The 20,040-nt window shown below is 37.4% G+C and overlaps 1 protein-coding gene across 2 annotated transcripts in view; it reads left to right on the top strand.

Moving 5' to 3' along the window:
- The window catches only part of LOC123875372 (membralin), a 145,022-nt gene that overhangs the window by 7,850 nt on the left and 117,132 nt on the right, over window positions 1–20,040 (top strand). For both annotated transcript variants that reach the window (XM_045921154.1, XM_045921155.1), the window contains exons 7-8: window positions 5,566–5,623; window positions 19,841–19,924. In XM_045921154.1, the coding sequence (XP_045777110.1) occupies window positions 5,566–5,623; window positions 19,841–19,924 (142 nt within the window). The remainder of the gene's footprint in view (window positions 1–5,565; window positions 5,624–19,840; window positions 19,925–20,040) is intronic.

The raw sequence follows: 20,040 nt of genomic DNA, 5'->3' as shown, positions 1-20,040 counted from the left end.
ATAGGTTTTTAAAAACCCTGTGGGAACTCACTGATTTTCTGGGATGAAAAGTAGCCTGTGTGTTAATCCAGGGTATAATCTATCTCCATTTCAAATTTCAGCCAAATCCGTCCAATAGTTTTTGCGTGAAAGAGTAACAACATCCATACATCCATCCATACAAACTTTTTAACAGTGCGACTTGAGAAATATGTCTACGGTTGTCACGGGCGGTTACGGCACTTATTTCTTATGAGAGAGAAAGAGACGCGTTCATTAAATTTTGAATCGCAGCGCTGTGCGAGCTGAATTGCACTTATTGCGTTGTTACAAAAGTCGCTATTTATTCAAACGTCTTTGCGGAGTGAGCCTTCTGTATCTTAGGTAGGTACTACATATTATTAAGATTTCTGTAATACTTAGTCGTCGTGGAAGACCTAGAGGTCGATGGGTTGATGGAGTGGGGAAGTACATGAGGGTTCTGGGGTTCGGAGCTGGAAGGTAGCTGTCTCTGAACGGCCCGATGGCGGAGTTTGCTTGACCAAGCCAAGGCCCACCCAGGACTGTAGTGCTTTGATGATGATGTCATACTTAGTACACCGTGTAATTTGGGTAGTGGGTAGAATCCTGATTTTGGTAGTGATAGTGTCATTTTACCCACTTCGCAGAATCATTCAGCTGAATTATTCAGCTCTAAATTCTATGCCTCGAACGCGTCCTAGCCTAAGGTGCACACCACTTTTAGCGTTATAGATCAATTAATAGTTAAAGTGAGGCGCGGCCCCTTCGCCACTAAAATCAGGACTCTCTCCCCAAGTTACAGTTATTGCACTTTTACAGCCCTTTCAAACTTTATTACGGCTCCAAATTCCACCTTTATACTGCGCAGCACGTCTTATGTGTGTTTAACAAAACTCCTTATAGACTTTATTTAGTTCCTAAGGTGCGTTTTTAGGCATACTGGGTAAACTTCTCAAAAATAAATAAAGTTTGCACACAATAAATAAATTGTGAACTTTGGACTCAATTTCAGGTTCAGTTTTAGGTCTTTTTGCTTGGGAATGAGTTCAGATTTGTATTCAGTGGGTCGAAAACTGGGATTAAAAAACGAAAAGGTTTTTGATGAGAACTACACAGTGTAGTTCGTCAGCTCCTCAATTGAGATTGTGGCTATGTGATACCTAATAACAACTTTCGTGCTTAGGCCGGTCTTTGTTCTAGTACCGTGTGAAATGGGAATTATACTGCGAACGTCAGCGCGCAGGCAAATTGTATTAATCAATTGTCAAGCGGCGTGCATATTGGCGGACATATCTCCGGTTTCATGCCTGTCAAAGCACAAAGTAAATTGTGGAATGCCGCCGAAACGCAATTGATTGCCGGCCATCGCTCATAAACTGACAGACATTACAAATCTATTTGTCCGAGTACCGTTGCAAATGTATAGTTCGAGAGCTTATTGCGTTCGATTTTAACATTTCCAATCCTTTATTAAATACTGTAACAAAGGGGTAACTTACGCGAGATGCTCGTAGTGGGATTCAGTGACAAAATAATGGACGGAGTTGTATAGAAGCAGGCGTTACTTTGCGGAATTCCATGATATACAAGCTATTCCTTGTATAACAGACGGAGGAAAATTTTCTAAATAATAGTTGTAGGTTTGAAATTTATACCGATTTTCTTGCTGGTTCTTGGTAGGAAGGAACTCTGAACCAGTAGTAGATTCACTTGACGATTCAAAATCAATCATATTTTTTGGCATCAATTCTTGACATCTGTCAAATTCAAATTCAAAATATTTTTATTCAATTAAACTTTTACAAGTGCTTTTGAATCGTCAAAATAATCTACCACGGGTTCGGAATGCCGTTCCTACCGAGAAGAACCAGCAAGAAACTCGGCGGTTGCTCTTTTCAAAGATTTCATATACAATAATATGCCATACTGTATACAAGCAATTGCAGCGCCGCGAGAATAGCCTATTGACTGTGTCCAATAATATAGAGCTCAATCACAAAAGTCTAACATATACTTTGTTTGCAATTCGTTGCATTTGTAATCATCCCTGTAGACAACTTTTTAATAGGTTTTTGTTTTGAAAAGTTTTATTACATGGACTTGATTTAGTGGGATCACCGTTTCGCTGAAACACAACACTATAGTTTCAATGTAATGTTAGCACGATACCCCAAACTTAGAAACAAGAAGCGATACAGTGATTGATGGATCTGGCGTGGGCGGTAGTGCGCATCGAGTTAGATCAATGATCATAGAGCGGCAGACCTCATGAATAAGCTTGTTACTCCTACGTTCTGATGAACGTTTTTAAGAAAACTGGTCTATGGCCATTTTGAAGTACCTTGCGGATTGTAAGTCTCAGTTGAAAAATAAAGTATGTTACCTGTGTTAGTGTTATTTATTTATTTATTTTTAGAGCTCCGTACCTCAAAACAAAAAGGAACTCTTATACAATCACTTTGTTGTCGGTCTGTCCGTCTGCCTTGTCTGTCAAAAAACCTATAGGGTACTTCCTGTTGACCTAGAATCATGAAATTTGGCAGGTAGATAGGTCTTATAGCAAAAGTAAAGGAAAAAATCCGAAAACCGTGAATTTGTGATTACATCATGCAAAAAAAATTAAAATGTGTTTCAATTTTCAAAGTAAGATGACTATACCAAGGCTTGCGCTTGACGTCAGACATGCTTACCTCTTTTACTCTCCTTACATTGCTGTGAGAGTTATGTAGCGTGATAAAGATACTGCTATTATTGCAGACAAAGTCAAAGCATCTTTAGCGGCAATTTAATGACTGAATAAAGCATGACTGGTAAATTGGAGTGTACAGGATATTGCTGCTCTAGTGATACAACAACTCTGGGTACTGCCATATATTAAGGGCGCTGGCCTTTAATATTAACGGTCGGTCGATGCTTCTGTTTACGGCTGCTGTAAAAACTGTGGCTTGACCGTGGACGTATTACATACAGCCCATTGCGTTGTTCAGCCTACGTACTTTATTTAATATTGATCAATAAGCAGGAAACGCAACGGGCGCGGTGCGATTTTATTTTATTAATCACAATTTTTGAAGCAAACTGAAAACCAGCGCTGAGCATTGCCATCAATGCTCGGCTAAGTTGAGTTTGCAGCCCATTATTTATTGTTAGCTTCTAGTTTTAGATATAAGATATAACTCTTTGTATATTTAACTAGCAATAATGAAACAGTAAGCTTATTTATTATTATATATAGTAATTTGCAAAATATACAAAGTATAACCACGAATACAAGGTATAGGTTAACTAGGTTGATTCATTAAATTAGTACCCTTCTAATAGTTAAAACTGTTATAATTAAGCCGGGTTCGTATTACTTGATCATATTGCCCGCTGATTGACTGAGCTTTCTTACAAAGCCATAGTTAGCGTCCATATTATGTTATCAGTTATCACTAGCAACATTTTTTCCTGGTTTTTGAATAAACATGTTTATTAGGACAGGTTGGAGAAATTATTTAAAACTACTAATATTTTTAGGGTTCCGTACCTCAAAAAGAAAAATGGAACCTTTATAGGATCACTTTGTTGTCTGTCTGTCGTTTTGTCCGTCTGCCGTGTCTGTCAAGAATACCTATAGGGTACTTCCCGTTGACCTAAACTAAATCATGAAATTCGGCAGATAGGTAGGTCTTATAGCACAAGTAGGTAAAGGAAAAAATCTGAAAACGTGAATTTGTAGTTACATCACAACAAAAAAATAATAATTGAAATCTGTTCATGAACAATTAGTATTTTCAATTTTCAAAGTAGGATCATTGCATACCAAATGTGGTATCGTATGAACTCGCATTTGGCCGGTTTTTTAACGTTAAACCTATATAGATACTGTTCACTTGTTGCACGTATTTTTACACAAACAATAGTTAAGGGCGCACCACTCGAAGTAGGAATGTATCGCACATTACCGGCAAGGATATCGCAGTGCCTCTATCAATCTTTTCGCCACATCATTTGCTCCCTGCGCCGCTTCCCGCGATTGAATTTCATTAATGAAACGCTTAGTGCAGATTGAATCCATTTAAGTAAGAGTGCTATCGGCCCCAGTGAATGTTTCCTGCATAGACCCTACATATAGGAATTCTTTAATTCGGTATTTACCTATATCAAAAATATATTATTTCTCAGTGATTATGTGATATGTAGGTTGCTTAGGTTGCTTACGAATCGAATTAGAGAAAAGGTGATGCAAAATATGTAGGTTAGATTAAGAAATATAATTTAAACAATAGCATGTAAGATTTCGTTGTAATAACTGGTAGCCCATAAGAAGTCGATCATTAGCCTGCACCAAATAAAGACGTATTACTACAACGCCGTTGTCCATTACTATCCCAACCAACAAGTTTTAATATTTAAATAGAGGGTCTTCCAAAACACGTATAATCCACGTCCTGTGTTAGTTTTAAGTGTAATAACCATTTTAAATTATCGATTAAACTAAAAAATTAACGTCAAATCATTGTGACGTCACATGCCAGTATTTCATAGAAGCTCGCATACTAACCGCGTGTTTTGACGTTTTGTTAAACGATACTGATTTCACTAGTTGTCAAACACCGGATTATGTGTCAATTTATTTATCTATTTTCATTTTATGATTACGTTGTGTAGTATTAAGAAAGATTTCGCTATAAAGAGTACAGGGTACTACGAGAATATCAGGAGACTGAAACTTAGTCAAATGAAGTTTCTATTTCAATTGCGATTCGAATGCAGATTGAAACGATTAAAGTAAGAGTACGATCTGCCGCAGTAAATATTCCCGCTGCGGACACTCAATAGTATCACAGTAGCCTCTAGGAATTATTTTAATTTCCTTCATTACTCCATAAACTAGATAAAATATAACAAGTGTAAATTAAAAATTTTCAACACCCCCGACAAATCATTTTCAAATAAATAATTATGTATATCTAGGCAACGTCCATCTTGACAGCTTGACATTTGTCAATTGACACTTGAATATTATGAACCTAAGGGTTATCTAACCTTCTTTTCTACAAGAAAACTAGAAAATAGCGGATAACTTTTAAACTGCTGAACCAATTTTTTTGGATTATAGCTAAGAACACTCTCGATCAAGCCACCTTTCAAACAAAAAAAAGTAAATTAAAATCGGTTCATTCGTTTAGGCGCTACGATGCCACAGACAGATACACAGATACACAGATACACAGATACACACGTCAAACTTATAACACCCCTCTTTTTGGGTCGGGGGTTAAAAATAAAAATAGACGTCGGCTTCCCATTCCGGGGTTCGATCCCGGGCATGCATTTTTCGGAGTTAAGTATGTCACTTAAATATCACTTGCTTTAACAGTGACGGAAAACATTGTAAATAACTTTAATGCTTGAGAGTCCGTAATGTTCTCAAAGGTGTGAGAACTCTGCCAATCCGCGCGTGGCCAACGCGAAACTATGGCCTTAATCCTTTTCATTCTGAGAGGAGATCGGTGTTCAGTAGTGGGCCGGCGATGACTTTATGGTAATGATGTAATTATTTATTTTTGATTGTTACAGACCGTATCAATATCGATGCTGCTCAGATATGCTCATCACCAGATATTTGTATTCATCGGTAAGTAACATATTATAATATTAAGATTAGATATGTAAATCCTTCTCATAAAGTAGCCTTAGATATATGTCTCTGGGCTCCTTTATGGGCAGATAACTGCGTTCGGAATTTTTAACTGAAAAACATATATTTTGGAGTATCTCTAAATCACTGCAGTTTTAGTTAGGTCCAGTTGTATGGGATGCGATTAAAGTTACCTTACCCTTGCCGTTTTTTGCCCGTCAATAAAAGCTAAATGAGTTGCACAAGACAAGGTTTGCTAACTTTGACCCAAATTATAGGTATTTTATCTTCTTCTTCTTATTTTGTTTAAAGGCTTTTAGTAGTGCACACCTTATATTTACATGGAAGTATGATCATGCTGATTTGAACAACTTTGCTTTTAATGGTGATTAAGCTTTGAGATATTCGAAAAATCCGGGCTCATTTCTTGTTTATACTATAAAGCGAACCTTTGTGCAAAACTTCAGCTTTCTAGTTCCGAAGGTTTGGGCTTTGCGTTTATGAGGCAGTCAGTGAATAAGGGCCGATGCGTTGCCATCTTTTCAGGAATTTGTGGATCCGCCCCTTGAATAACCATGTTAAAACCTAGTGAGAACATCGATCGTCGAAGGTTTGTTTGCATATGCGAGCCAAATTGCAAAGTATAAAGCGAAATTTCCGTACATGCCTAATTTCCGCTAGGTTTGTTCCCGTCCTAAAATTTGCCGTAAGTTTTTATGAAAAATACATTTCTCTAAAGTAGGTACTTTCTCGGTATATTACAACACGCAGCAACAGTGCAATTATGAATTGTTTGAACGAATTTAGCGAAAAACTCCAAGTTCTGAGCCGGCTCAGCGGCAATCTCTTTGTAATAACAATAATTGCGTATAGCGCCCGCGGCCGTCCCACCCTGCCCTTGCCGTTTCAAAAATAAAATATAACAGTGCCCCTAGTACCACTATGCGCACGACGACTCAACTCGATGACGATGATAAATTTCGAGTTTCGGAACACCATAACTTCAGAGCGTAATGGAGCTTTTCACCCATGTTTTAAGGTACTTTACTTCTACAGCCACAACCCCAAAAAATCTGCAAAATGAAAATAGGGATAATAAACTATGAACTTATTTTAGGGCTAGCGCAGACCGAGGGCGCCGAGTGATAGAGATTGGAGTCGAAGCGAAGCGATTGGCAGCTAGTAATATAAAGTCGCAGTACACCGAGTGCCCTAATGCACGGTGATACGGGCGATAGTTGGCGGGTTCGTCGCCAGGCGCGTTTCGCATAGGAGCTACGAGTAGCCATTAGAGCGCACATTCTAATGAATGCGTGCTCGTAACAATTCAACCGTATGTCAAAATATGTAATTAATAAGCTGAGTTTAAGTTGTTTAAAGAAATCGCGCCAGATGGGGCATTTGGGAGCGTTGCGTGCAAAGCTCACAAGCGGACGCGTTTACCACCACCGGCGTTATTGCATCGATACTCGAAATCTAACAACGTTGTCGAGAAGTGCAAAACTCGTATTAAGGGTAAAGGTCGGATTTACCTAGCTCCCCTGCTTTGATCCGTCAACAATTAGCCGGGCACAGATAATTTGCTTCTTTCCCTGTTTGTTCTAGCCACTTGGCTTTAGTGATTCGATGCCGATGATTGTTTTCAATTCCAATTTAATTTTTTCCTCGAAGATGAAAAATTTCAATTATTACGCTACTCTAAAGTGCTGGAGGTTCGCTTAAGCTGGGGATTACCTTTTGAATTTCTTGGGTAAATGGAATTGTTTTTTTTAATATTTGTTTTTCTGTAGTTTATTGCGATGTCTAATAAAACAGAAAATTTCTGAACTGAAGAATTTCATTTCAAGATTGTATGTTATTTTTCAAAATAAATGTTTTTACTTTCTCGAGTAACTGTTTTTTCTGCGACGACTTCATCCGCGTGATAGGTATAATTTGTAGCCTTTCTTGGGGTCAATGGAGCTATCTATCAGGGAAAGAATTTTCAGATCGGATCTTTAGTTACCGAAATTACGGATACAGTATTTTAAATTTTTTTCAATCGGTAAAAAAAAGCATGGCATTACTACATAGTACGAATAAAGCAGTGGCGTGCACAGATTTGAAGTAGAGTACGCATTTAGATAGGAATCTCGATGTGGATGTTTCATAATGACCAAAACGAGCTGTGAGCTTTGTTCGCTCAATGGCCGTTTTTGGTCTTTAAGCGTAAGATAATGAACCATCACTCCCTGTAGCAGGCGGGCAGCACAGCATAATAAGCTTTGGCGCAATTTTGCTAATGCGATGCGTTGCGGTCAGCTGCGGCTGCAATGTGTGCGTGGCTTTGGAAACCAATGCAACCCGAGAGAAATCGGGGCGTAACAACTATTAACAGGGCTCTCTCCGTCACTTGCTTCATACAATCGTAGTTCCAATTTCGTTTGAATATTAAGCAACCAAAGTCCATGAAATTTTGCAGACATATTCTAGAAACTAATATATGTGTCTGTGGTGTTTTAGATTTTTCTAAAAATATGTAGTTTTAAAATTACAGGGGCTCAAAGATTTGTATGAAATTTTTTAAGACCGCGTAACTTTGAAACCGAATATTTTAACAGAAATCTGGAAAACCACAGACATATTACTTTCTAGAATATGTCTGCAAAATTTCATGGACTTTGGTTGCTTTATATTCAAATAAAACTGGATCTACGTTTGTATGAAACGAGTGACGGAGGAGCCCTCTTAAACGATAGAAAGAAAAATATGCCTGCTCGAATTTTAAAGGGATTCTGCCAATTGTGAGGTATGTGGTAAAGTAGATGATGTCTCACACTTTTTGTTGGCATGTGTTCGGAATCACAATTTGAGAGAAACACTAACTTGTGAATTAAAATTTTAAAATTTGATGAATACTGCTATTCTAAACTGTATTTTAAGCAAACATTTGAGTATGTTTGGCAATGAAATTGTATGAATTTGTCAGTGATTCTCTCAAATTGTTAAAGTTCTAGATTTATTTATAGTTTGTTTTTAGTTTGTGTCGATCGGGCAAGATATAGGTCACCTATAAAAGCTAATTAAAAAATCAGATTAAAAAAAATTGTCGCCTCTTCTATAAATACGATCAACGTCACAATCTGTTTTTGAAGGCAATACTGGACTTAAGCATTCAAAGGTGATTTTTATCTGTAAGGAGCTCCCGCGTTTGCAGAATAAACTATTCAATCTCACAATATCGGATGAGGGTAGATTTGTTCAATGGGATCCGTTGGTCGCTATGACGACTTATCCCGGCTGAGGCTATTGAAAACATACTTAACGTAAAGGACTGGAAAATTCTCTTATCACGTCTTCGTGAATATCAAATATCTTTCATTGCCGGTTAGCTAATTTTTTGGGGAATAAAATACGGGAATATTTTTTTCCTGGTATAAATATACCTAGCAAATATTTTTAGAAGCTTTGAAGTTTTTTTTGCTTATCCTGTATACTTACTATAGCATGGTTTACTGAAAGAGGGTTGTATCAATAAAGTTTTTCTAAAACATTTGAATGATAAAGTTTTAATAACTTTTTTTCATTAGGCTATAAGCAAAACATTTACAATCCCAGTTAAAATAATATTCGGGGACTTTATGTATTTAAGTAGGAACAGATTGGTCTTAATTTGGAAAATATTTTGTTTATTTAAATTTTAAAGTATTATATTAGTGACATTACCTCTTTATGTAATTTATTAGGTGAAGGCAATGACCTATATTATGTACTAGATACTAGAGGTTGTCCGCGTAGAATTTGGTTTTTTAAAAATCCCGAGGGAACTCTTTAATTTACCGGACTAAAAAGAAACCTAAATCCGTCCGCAGGTTGCAATTGCAAACCGTCTGTATCACATCGATGACACCCTCGTCCTAGTGAATTCAGGTTTTTTTTCCATGGGAACTCCAATTTTCTGGGACAAAAGTAGCCTAATTCCGTCCCCGAGATGCAACCTTTCTTTGTACGAAACATCAAAATCGATTAAACAGATGGGTCGTAAAAAACCAGCTGATAGAGAGACAGAACACAAACAAACTTTCGCATTTATAATATTATATTTATTAGTTGTGCCAGATCTTTTTTTCCACGCACATGCAAACTGTGGAATCAATTTCCTTCTGCGCTGTTTTCATTACCATTACAATATGGGGTAATTCAAGGGGCGGACCAACAAATTCCTGAAAGGCCGAGAACGCATTGGTACTGCAAATGTTCATGGGCGGCGGTAATCACTTAACATCAGGTGACCCAACTGCTAGTTTGCTCGCTATTTTTTATTAAAAAATTTATATATTATGTACTCGTATTATGTACTATTTTAGGTCGTTGGCTGGGCGCGTTTTTTTAGCGGCTGATGTATGAGGTCTGCGTATCTATGGTCAATAACTCTATGAGCTAATTCGAAATAAACCCAATACCAATTTATTATGTTAAAATACCGCATTTCGCATAATTTGTAGGATGCAGCGTCACGTTCAAAGGGACCGCATCGCGGAATGTGACAAACAAACCACCACCGATATTGCATTCATTTTAATTGTTTCGACTAATTAGTTCTCGTTATCAGTGATTTAAGATGAAAGGTTACGATAAATTATATTATTTAAATAGGTTAGTTTGGAGGTTAGTTAGGTCTTTAGGAATCCCGTGGAAACTCTTTGATTTTCCGGTATAAAAAGAAGCCTATGTCCGTCCCCGGGATATAACTATCGGTTATCGGTATAAGAATCGGTTAAACTGTTGGGCCGTGAAAAGGTAGCAGACAGACATACACACTTTCGCATTTATAATATTAGTATGGATAAAATTAAAAAAAAAAATATTGCCATACAAAGTTTATGAAAAGAACAATATAACACAATTACTGTGATTGTACAATTCCGTACAATATCACTACAAAAAATGTAAGATTTGAATCTCCAACCTTTTTACGGATCAGTCAAATAAGTCATGTCAGAAATTACACTATATAATTTTTATAAAGCACAACGATAGCTTGAATTTTGTTGTTGTAGCGCCATCTAGTGTAGAAATGTAATCGGCTCTACAGTTTGATTGCCTGAATATTTGTTATTAATTAATTATTTATTATTATTTATCTACTAGCCGATGCCCGCGACTTCGCCCGCGTGGATTTAGGTTTTGAAATCCCGTGGGAACTCTTTGATTTTCCGGGATAAAAAGTAGCCTATGTGCTAATCCAGGGTATAATCTATCTCCATTCTAAATTTCAGCCCAATCCGTCCAGTAGTTTTTGCGTAAAGGAGTAACAAACATACATACACACACACACACACACACACACACACACACACACACACACACACACACACACACACACACACACACACACACACACACACACATACAAACTTTCTCCTTTATAATATTAGTGTGATTATTATATAACTATCATCATTTTCATTATCAACCGATATACGTCTATTGCTGGACTTAGGTCTCTTGTAGGCATTTCCACACGGCGCTGTCTCGCGCCGCCTGAATCCAGCGGCTCCCTGCGACTCGTTTGATGTCGTCTATCCACCTAGAGGAGGGTCTTTCAACGCTGCCTTTTTCCAGTGCGAGGTCGCCATTTAAGCACCTTGGGGCCCCAAGTAACGTCTATCGGATTTTCGAACTACATAATACTTAATATGTGCCCTGTTCATTGCCACTTTAGCTTCGCAACCCGTTGAGATATGTCGGTTAAAAAAAAATGTTTTTCCTACAGGTATCTCCTCATTTCTGATTTGATATTAATTATTTATTAGAATTAATTAATTTTCACTTTCTCTTTTTAATCTCTACAATACTCTACATAGTAAAAAATATAGTTTCCCGCGGTCTGTATTCACGCTGATCTTTTAAACTACACAAGGGCTTTTAATGCGGTTTTAACCAATAGATAGAAAATATTCAAGAGGAAGGTTTATACGGTCAGTTATTTCACGATAAAATTACAACTCTAAATACCCGTGCAAAACGGGGGCGGGTCGCTAGTTATTACTAAAGTATAGGATTTTACTTAAGGCTTTACTCAATACATTTCTATGGGACAATGAACAACAAGATTAAGGAACGCAGATGAAGTCGAGGTCATCATCTAGTGTTAGTACAATACTAGCTTTGTTGTCATTCAATTTATGGCCTATAGCACTCAGGGATAATGTAGCTATCTATCAGTGCAAAGAATTTTTAGGATCGGATCATTTATTTCGGAGATTACCCCAGACATACAAACTCACAAACTAACTTTTATCTCTTTATTATATCCGATAGCTTATACCTACGGATGTATTTAAGGGGTTGATTCTTGTCAGTATTCATTACTGTTGTTATATTTTAATTGTAATTGTCTGTTCTCGCCCTAAATCCTCTAAGGTAGGGTTGATGTTTTTTCCCGGAAGCTAAACATTATCATCCTTTGCTTTCATTTTCGCTAATGGATAGAAAAAGAACTCTGCGTCCGCACCAAAGCAGCTGTCTCCTTTGCTTTTGAATTAAAACAAACAAAAAATGTATAACAGCAAAAGTAAATAAAGTAATGGCTGGTTCACATTGTTTTAGTCGCCGGATCCAATAGGATCTTACCAGTGCTGGATTAGAATGTATGGTTTTGTTTCGTCTCAATCATCCAATGCTCAATAGCTCAACGGTTATAAAAGCGGACTGAAATCCGAAACGTCGGCGGTTCAAACCCCACCCTTTGCACTATTGTCGTACCAACACCTAGCACAAGCTGTACGCTTAGTTGTCTGAAAAAAGGGGAATATTAGTCATCATTAACGTGGCTAGTATTCTTTAAAACCTTTACAACCTCTCGCACTTCCAAATGTCACTGGTAGAGGTCTCCTACAGAGATAATTGCTTCCCTGTCTATTTTTTTTTCTTTCTTTTTCTCTTTACTCTAACAACTTTCTGGTACAAAAAAAAAAAACAGTTATAACTTCATGAAGTCACAACACGGCAGTCATAGCGACATTGCGAAGAGTAACGTTTGTTATAAAGAAACTCAACTGCTTCCATCCCGGAGACGGCCATACCTACTTTTTATCCGGAAAAATCAAAAGGTTACCACTTCACGCTTAAAAACTTAATACTACGCAACAAAGTCGCGAGCATTATCTAGTTTTCAATAAGTAGATACTACTTTTCCAACGGCTCACATCACATGGCCTCTTATACGGCTGGTCGGTTTCTAGTAAATTGCTTCTGCAGCTTGCTCCTTTACCTCCTGTCCACATGCATCCTCATTTCCGTTGATGGCTATAATGGCCGTGCCTCGATTGTGTGAAGTTAACTGGAAAATCAGTAAACAGTAGGTACTTACAGCCACTTTTTAACCCCCGACCCAAAAAGAGGGGTGTTATAAGTTTGACGTGTGTATCTGTGTATCTGTCTGTGGCATCGTAGCTCCTAAACTAACGCCCTAACGTATTGACAATTTGCCCAGACAATTTCCGTCCGTTTGCGCAGGATACGGCGCAGCGATATTGCAAATGTTTCAATTAGGCATGATTTACATGCCTAATTTGTAAACATTTTAAATTAAATTCATCGAATCAAGCAAAATAAGCCATAATAACTAATTTTATCGTCGAAATACATAATTTTCATAGCGGAGAGTATCGAAAAATAGATGCTTATTGAAAGCGAAAGCTTCAAAATGTTTTAAGTAAGTATCTAATTTGGGAATTTTTTGCTCCTCTAAGGCGATTTGCGATGTAATTTGATCAATTATTTCGCTTCCAAGTGGGGCGTAATCTACGCAGAGTACCGGAGGTATTGGCTGCGAAAATAAGCAGATAATAATGATGTGGCAGACTCAATAAAATATTTTCGTTGTCTATTCTGAAAACACGTTGATGAGCGAAGATCGAGTCGATTAGCTTAATATTATTTAAGTTGGAAATATAATGTTATTGTGCCAAATGGCGTACTTATAATGTATACTTTAACGTTCATTTAGGCATTATGTTATATTTTTGTAGTAAATAAAATATGTGGTCTCAAAAATTAAAAAAAGTCGATAACTTGGCTTACTTGAAAAGAACTGCAGGGTCTACAGATTTGAGATCATGATGACATATTTTGACATAACGGTTGACCCACAGAGTTAAAATGCCACGTGAGAAATCATTTTGTGCTGAATATACATATTTTAGGTTTTTAGTGCACCAATTTCAAAAATATGTTGTTCCGTGAATCGTCCACAAACAGACAAATAAATTTGTACAATTTCATAATAATAGAGAAGTGCAACATTGCCCATATGCTTCTAGATAAATAAAACATACTGTATACACAGGCTTTATATCTGTTAACATTAAGTTTAATAATCGTGCGGTTTCCGACGCTTATTTGCAGTCTCTGGAGCGCTTTTGTATATAAAAACTGCTATACTCACAAATGTTTATGCTAAGTAAATACACAGGGAAATAAAACACTCTCATAGTAGAGAAAGTTGTTATTTATAAAATTAATTAAAAACCTCTGTTAGAAATGTGGTTTAAGTAGACACTATTTTATAATACAGAACTGCACAATATATCTTGTAGGAGTAATGAGTGTATCTCACCAACCCCGACCCAAAAAGAGGGGTGTTATAAGTTTGACGTGTGTATCTGTGTATCTGTCTGTGGCATCGTAGCTCCTAAACTAATGAACCGATTTTAATTTAGATTTTTTTTTTGAAAGGTGGCTTGATCGACAGTGTTCTTAGCTATAATCCAAGAAAATCGGTTCAGCCGTTTGAAAGTTATCAGCTCTTTTCTAGTTACTGTAACTTTCACTTGTCGGGGGTGTTATTTTTTAATATATATTTCCGTAGTTTGAAATGGGCTTGATTGTCGACGTTTACGCTGAAATTAAGCAAGTTTCACACTTAAATACATATTTTGAACTCGACGACAATCTACTACTAGCGATACGGCTTCGCACATCTGTGAAAATCTTGCGAGTTTCCAAAAAAAGCAAAAAGTACGCATTGGATACGGGGAGCGGGAGCACCGGTGAAATTAATTTTGCATGATGAATGATGAGGGATGACGATGCAATTTACAATTTCCACTGAAAATATTAGCTTATCTGCAACGGGTGATCCTGTTTGATAAAGAATGTACCTGATAGAATTATGTTTGATTTATTTAGAAATAGGTAAACATAAGAATGTTTTTATTTTAAAAACGTAATACGAGTATCTACTTGATGATGCCCACGATTTCGTCCTCATGGATTAAGGTATTTTTAAATCCTAGGGGAACTCTTTGGTTTTCCGGGACAAAAGGTAGTCTATGTTCGTCCCCGGGATGCAAGCACTGAGTGATCTAAATATATAAAACGAATAGCTGAATGATTGACTGACTGCAGGCTGACGGACTGACTGATGTCTCAATGTACCTATGGCTTAAACTACTAGACGGATTGGGCTGATATTTGGCATGCAGATAGCTATTAAATAATATGACATACCTAGACATCCGCTAAGAAAATATTTTTGAAAATCAACCTCTAAGCGGGTAAAATAGGGGGTTATAATTTGTTCAGTCCACGCGGATGAAGTCGCGGGCTAGTCAAAGCTAGTCTATACTAATATTATAAAGAGGAAACCTTTGTATTTTTGTATGTTTGTATTGAATAGGCTCAAAAACTACTGGACCGATTTCAAAATTTCTTTTACCATTACTTAGAGGGATTCTTCCGAATCCGTATAGGCGATATTTTATCCCGGAAAATAGAAAAAATAAATGTCCACCCGTGCGAAGCCGGGGCGGGTCGCTAGTGGTCTATAAAAATGCGCCTTTAGACTTTCCCTACACCTCGCAGAAGCGGGCGCGATCACTGGCGAAGATTGTTATGCACATTTGCTTGGTATTTTAAAGCTCAGAACAAAACATTTAATATTGTTAAATACTTGAACAATAAAACTCCAAGCACCGCTTCCACAAACAAAGTTCATATACTTAATCAAGTAAAAAGCTTCGTAGCGTAGTTGTATAAAAGTTTGTGTGCCGCGAGATATTAAGGTGAATCGTCACAGTAGCTCCCACGAACTTTAAAGTTAAGCATGTGGGATGCAAGGAAAATAAAACATATCAATACCGTATTGAGAAATAAGTCGAAGCTCTGTGAATGTATTAAATCCTTGTGCAGTATAAACTAAGTTGAAGTTAATTAAACAAAAAAGCTGGTGGTGGTAGAGAAATAAAATGAACTCGCGTGTTGGCGGGTATTGTGACTATCAAAAATGTGAATATGCTAACATAGAAATCCGAAGTTTTTGATAAATCCGTAGCTAGAACCCGGTTTGTCGTCACTTTACTTGCATTGCATGAAGAACATGTTATTAAGGACATACCTACTATTACTTATTACCTAATAATATGTACAGTGAGTTTTAAGAGCGGTTTCAGATTAGCGTTTTTTTGCGCGTATAAAAGCTCGTCGCGCGCCCGTTCGTTTTATTGAAGCGAGAAATATAGTGCGCGTGTAAGCACGAAACGATCGTATTACGCGCAGAACAAACGCTAGTCTGAAACCATCCTAAACGTATTTTGAGCCACGTCATATGGAACCTGTTTCAAATATTATTTGACATCAAAAGGTGCAGTGGCCTAAGGAGTGCTTACGTCCGAAGCGGACAATGTACCGGGATTATCCCAACACAAACAAACATCCACGTACTGTGGACCGACCGGGAGCGATACGCGAACTATGCTAACGAAAAGACGATAAAACCTTTATCTTATTACGGGATACCATTGACCTTTACTAATACACGTACGCTGGAATTGCTATTGCCCATCTGTTGTCGGAGCAACTTGACTATCACCATATTGACGCTGATAGCAGCAGTGAGTAACATTTGAGAGCTACTTATTTGTAATAGCCTATTATTGTACACTTCTTGATAACCAGTTTATTATCTATGTAATGGTGATAATAATTAATTACGCAGTCTTAAAACTAAAGCTACACAGAATCAGCCGGGTATAAACACATCTGCCAATGTCCACACGAAGACAGTGTCAATTTTGTTTCCTGGTACGCTCGGTAGGGCGCTCCGAATCGGCACCAAAAATAACTGCCTTTTGTATGGCACACCTTATCTAGCGTGTTTATATTATGTCCATACCTGTGCGGGTTACGGATAGGCTACAAAAAGACGGGCTTCCGTGAAAAGTGCCCTATGCAGCTTTTCAATCCTGTTACGCTGTTGATACTGTATCGGGGTTGAGTAAAGGACGTTAATGCACTGATACCTCTTTTTTTGGGTACGGCTTTAGGATTTTTGTAATTGTGTTGGAACTTGTCTTTATACCTTCTTTTGGTTGAAATGAGGTGTTTGATTAGATTTTTGGACTGCGCTAAATAGTGGATGTTTGTCTTTTTTTCCTCAACGCTGGTATACATCCACTTATAACATGGCATTATTCGATTTTGCCCGTGACTTCGATTTCTTTAAATCCTGGTGGAACACGTTGTTTTTCCGGGATAAAAGTAAAGTCTTCTATTTTGCTTTGATTTCATGTCACCTATAGCCGAGAGTTTCCTCACTCTAGTTCACTCTGCCGCTTCCGTAGAAAACTAGAGTTTCAAAGGTTTGCGTTGTCTACTCGTAAGGAATGATCCGAAGTCTCAGCTGGCACCATTACTTCTGTGGCGCATGAAAAATTCATAAAGATACCGTTTGATCGCGTTAACGTGCCACTAGTCGATGTTTCGTGACTCCTTTGGGGCTTTTATAAAACTGAATACCTACCTCTGAATATCTTATAAAACTTTACAACCTCTCCCTCTGCTAAGCGTTAGTGGTAGAGTTCTCATAAAGAATTAAGTGCTTTCCTTTCCATTTTTTTCTTCCTTCTTCTTATTGTTACAGTTTCTTTGATACAAATCAAAAAATAATTAAAACACTCCTAACGGCTCGAAATTATTGAAAATTCTTTCGAAATCATTCTAAAGAAACCTCTACATGTAAAATCTTAACTTTGTAGACCCAACGGCTTAAGCTGCATTCTATATTAGTATGTCAGTCAGTCAGTCAGTGTATACCATTGAAAATTCAGTACGCCTGAATTTTTCCACCTATTTATATGACATAATATTTAATGCGTAGATATAACTGCGACGCTGAACCTACAAATGTACTTTTTCCCACGCTCTTAGCATTGTTGGAAGAGATTTCATATTTAAGCTTTTCTTTGTTCAGATTTTTACCACGTTTGTCATATTTAGCTCACTTTATATTATTTACCAAAGGTATAGGTACTTATTTTATTTATTTACAAAAACTTTGTTCACTAAGTCGATATAATTTTTGTATAAACATAAACTCGTTCGAGTTTTCCGTACATTAGTATGGTATGGTTGATACAAAGTAATTAATGAATAATACATCTACTTATAATATTTTTTTGAGATTGCACACGGTTGGTTATATAAGATCCACAAGGTGTAAGAGCCGCTCAGTTTTCAGTACTGAAAAATCGGATGACGTTAGTAGCATCTGAAAGGTTATAAAAGGCGTGAGCGGAGGGGGCATGTCAGCTTTGTTGAAGGCCTGCCTATCTTCGACGTGCACTATGCGGCTGAATGTTACACGCACACGTCACATTTTCAGTATTAACAATTAAAAATTTTCAACACCCCCGACAAATCATTTTCAAATAAATAATTATGTATATCTAGGCAACGTCCATCTTGACAGCTTGACATTTGTCAATTGACACTTGAATATTATGAACCTAAGGGTTATCTAACCTTCTTTTCTACAAGAAAACTAGAAAATAGCTGATAACTTTTAAACGGCTGAACCAATTTTTTTGGATTATAGCTAAGAACACTCTCGATCAAGCCACTTTTCAAACAAAAAAAAGTAAATTAAAATCGGTTCATTCGTTTAGGCGCTACGATGCCACAGACAGATACACAGATACACAGACACACAGATACACAGATACACACGTCAAACTTATAACACTCCTCTTTTTGGGTCGGGGGTTAAAAAATGCGTTACGTGCACCGCTTGCAGGACACCCACGGTATACAAGACCTCTGCTCTTGTTAAGCGACCATTTTGACGTTTGATAAAAAGTTGCTGAATCGACTAGTTGAAACTATCCCTATTGTGATAATTATTGTTTTGTGGACACGTAAAATTATCTTTCTAATATATTTTGGTTAGCAAACTCTAAAATCTAAACTGATTTGAAACTTGGTTGTTAGTAGGTGTGAGTTACTGCTAACGATCGTCCGCTCGGAGTACAGCGGGTAAACTCGTATATTTTTAAAGGTTTCCGTTGTCGGCTCGTAAAGAATGATCCGACGTCTCGGGCGACACCATTACTCCTTGTGCCGTATGAAAAATTCATAGAGAGACTGCGTTTGATCGTATTACTGTTTCGCGCGCGCTGGGGTCTGTGGGTTGGACGAATGGCTTGCATTCTTAGATCAGTAATGCCCAAGATATGTTATCGGTCGTCAAACAGAGTCCGTGAAAAATTAGTGCTCTTATTGCGCACTTATTTTCGACTAGTTTAATCAAACAAATAAACCCCTATTTTACCCTCTTAGGGGTTAAATTTCCAAAAATCCTATTTCAGCTCGATTTGTCCATCAGTTTGAGCTGTGCGTTGATTGATCAGTCAGACACCCTATTCCTTTTTCTTATTTAGGTACTTAGCTGCTCAGAAAGTTTTCTGGAGATGAAAACGTCTTCTAAGAGATCCAGACCCAACAATTCTGCTTTGATATATCAGTACAACGAGTTCTGTAAACTGAACGCGCCAAAATCTATAAGCCTCTACCGGTATACGTATACGTACAGCGAGATCTATAAACTGAACGCATCAGAATCTACGAGTATTATAAAGTCTGTACCGGTACACGCATACGTTTCACACACACACGCGTACGAATTTGTCTTCACTCTTTGAAAGCCGGATGTATATCTAAATTGATCTGTATAGCTTTGTCTATCAAAATTTTTATAATACCTATCATTTTGTACCTATTTTGTAATTGTTATATCATCTTTGTATTTTAATATTGTGTAAAAATACCACTGTATAAGCTGAACTCAAATTCAGCGCTTCTAGTGTGTGTTACACAATTGTAACATATTTTTACATTTGAACAGAGAAATGTCCTTTTGTTTATTTTTCACGTTCCGTATGTGCTTTGTTGCAGTGGATCTGCTGCAGATGCTCGAGTTCAACGTGACCGTGTCGTTCCCGGCGGCGCCACTGCTCACGGTTATTTTGGCGCTAGTTGGTGAGTGCATATTTGTCATTTTGAATACTGAAATATTTCTCTACGTAGGCACTAAGGTTGAAATCTATTGAGCGCACTTTAACTTTGCTTAGACTTAAGTTTCAGTTAAAACGAAA

This window comes from Maniola jurtina, chromosome 20 (genome assembly GCF_905333055.1).
Source record: "Maniola jurtina chromosome 20, ilManJurt1.1, whole genome shotgun sequence".
NCBI classification, from domain to species: domain Eukaryota; kingdom Metazoa; phylum Arthropoda; class Insecta; order Lepidoptera; family Nymphalidae; genus Maniola; species Maniola jurtina.
Note: the sequence above shows the minus strand (reverse complement) of the source record. Positions and strands in the feature narration are given on the sequence as shown.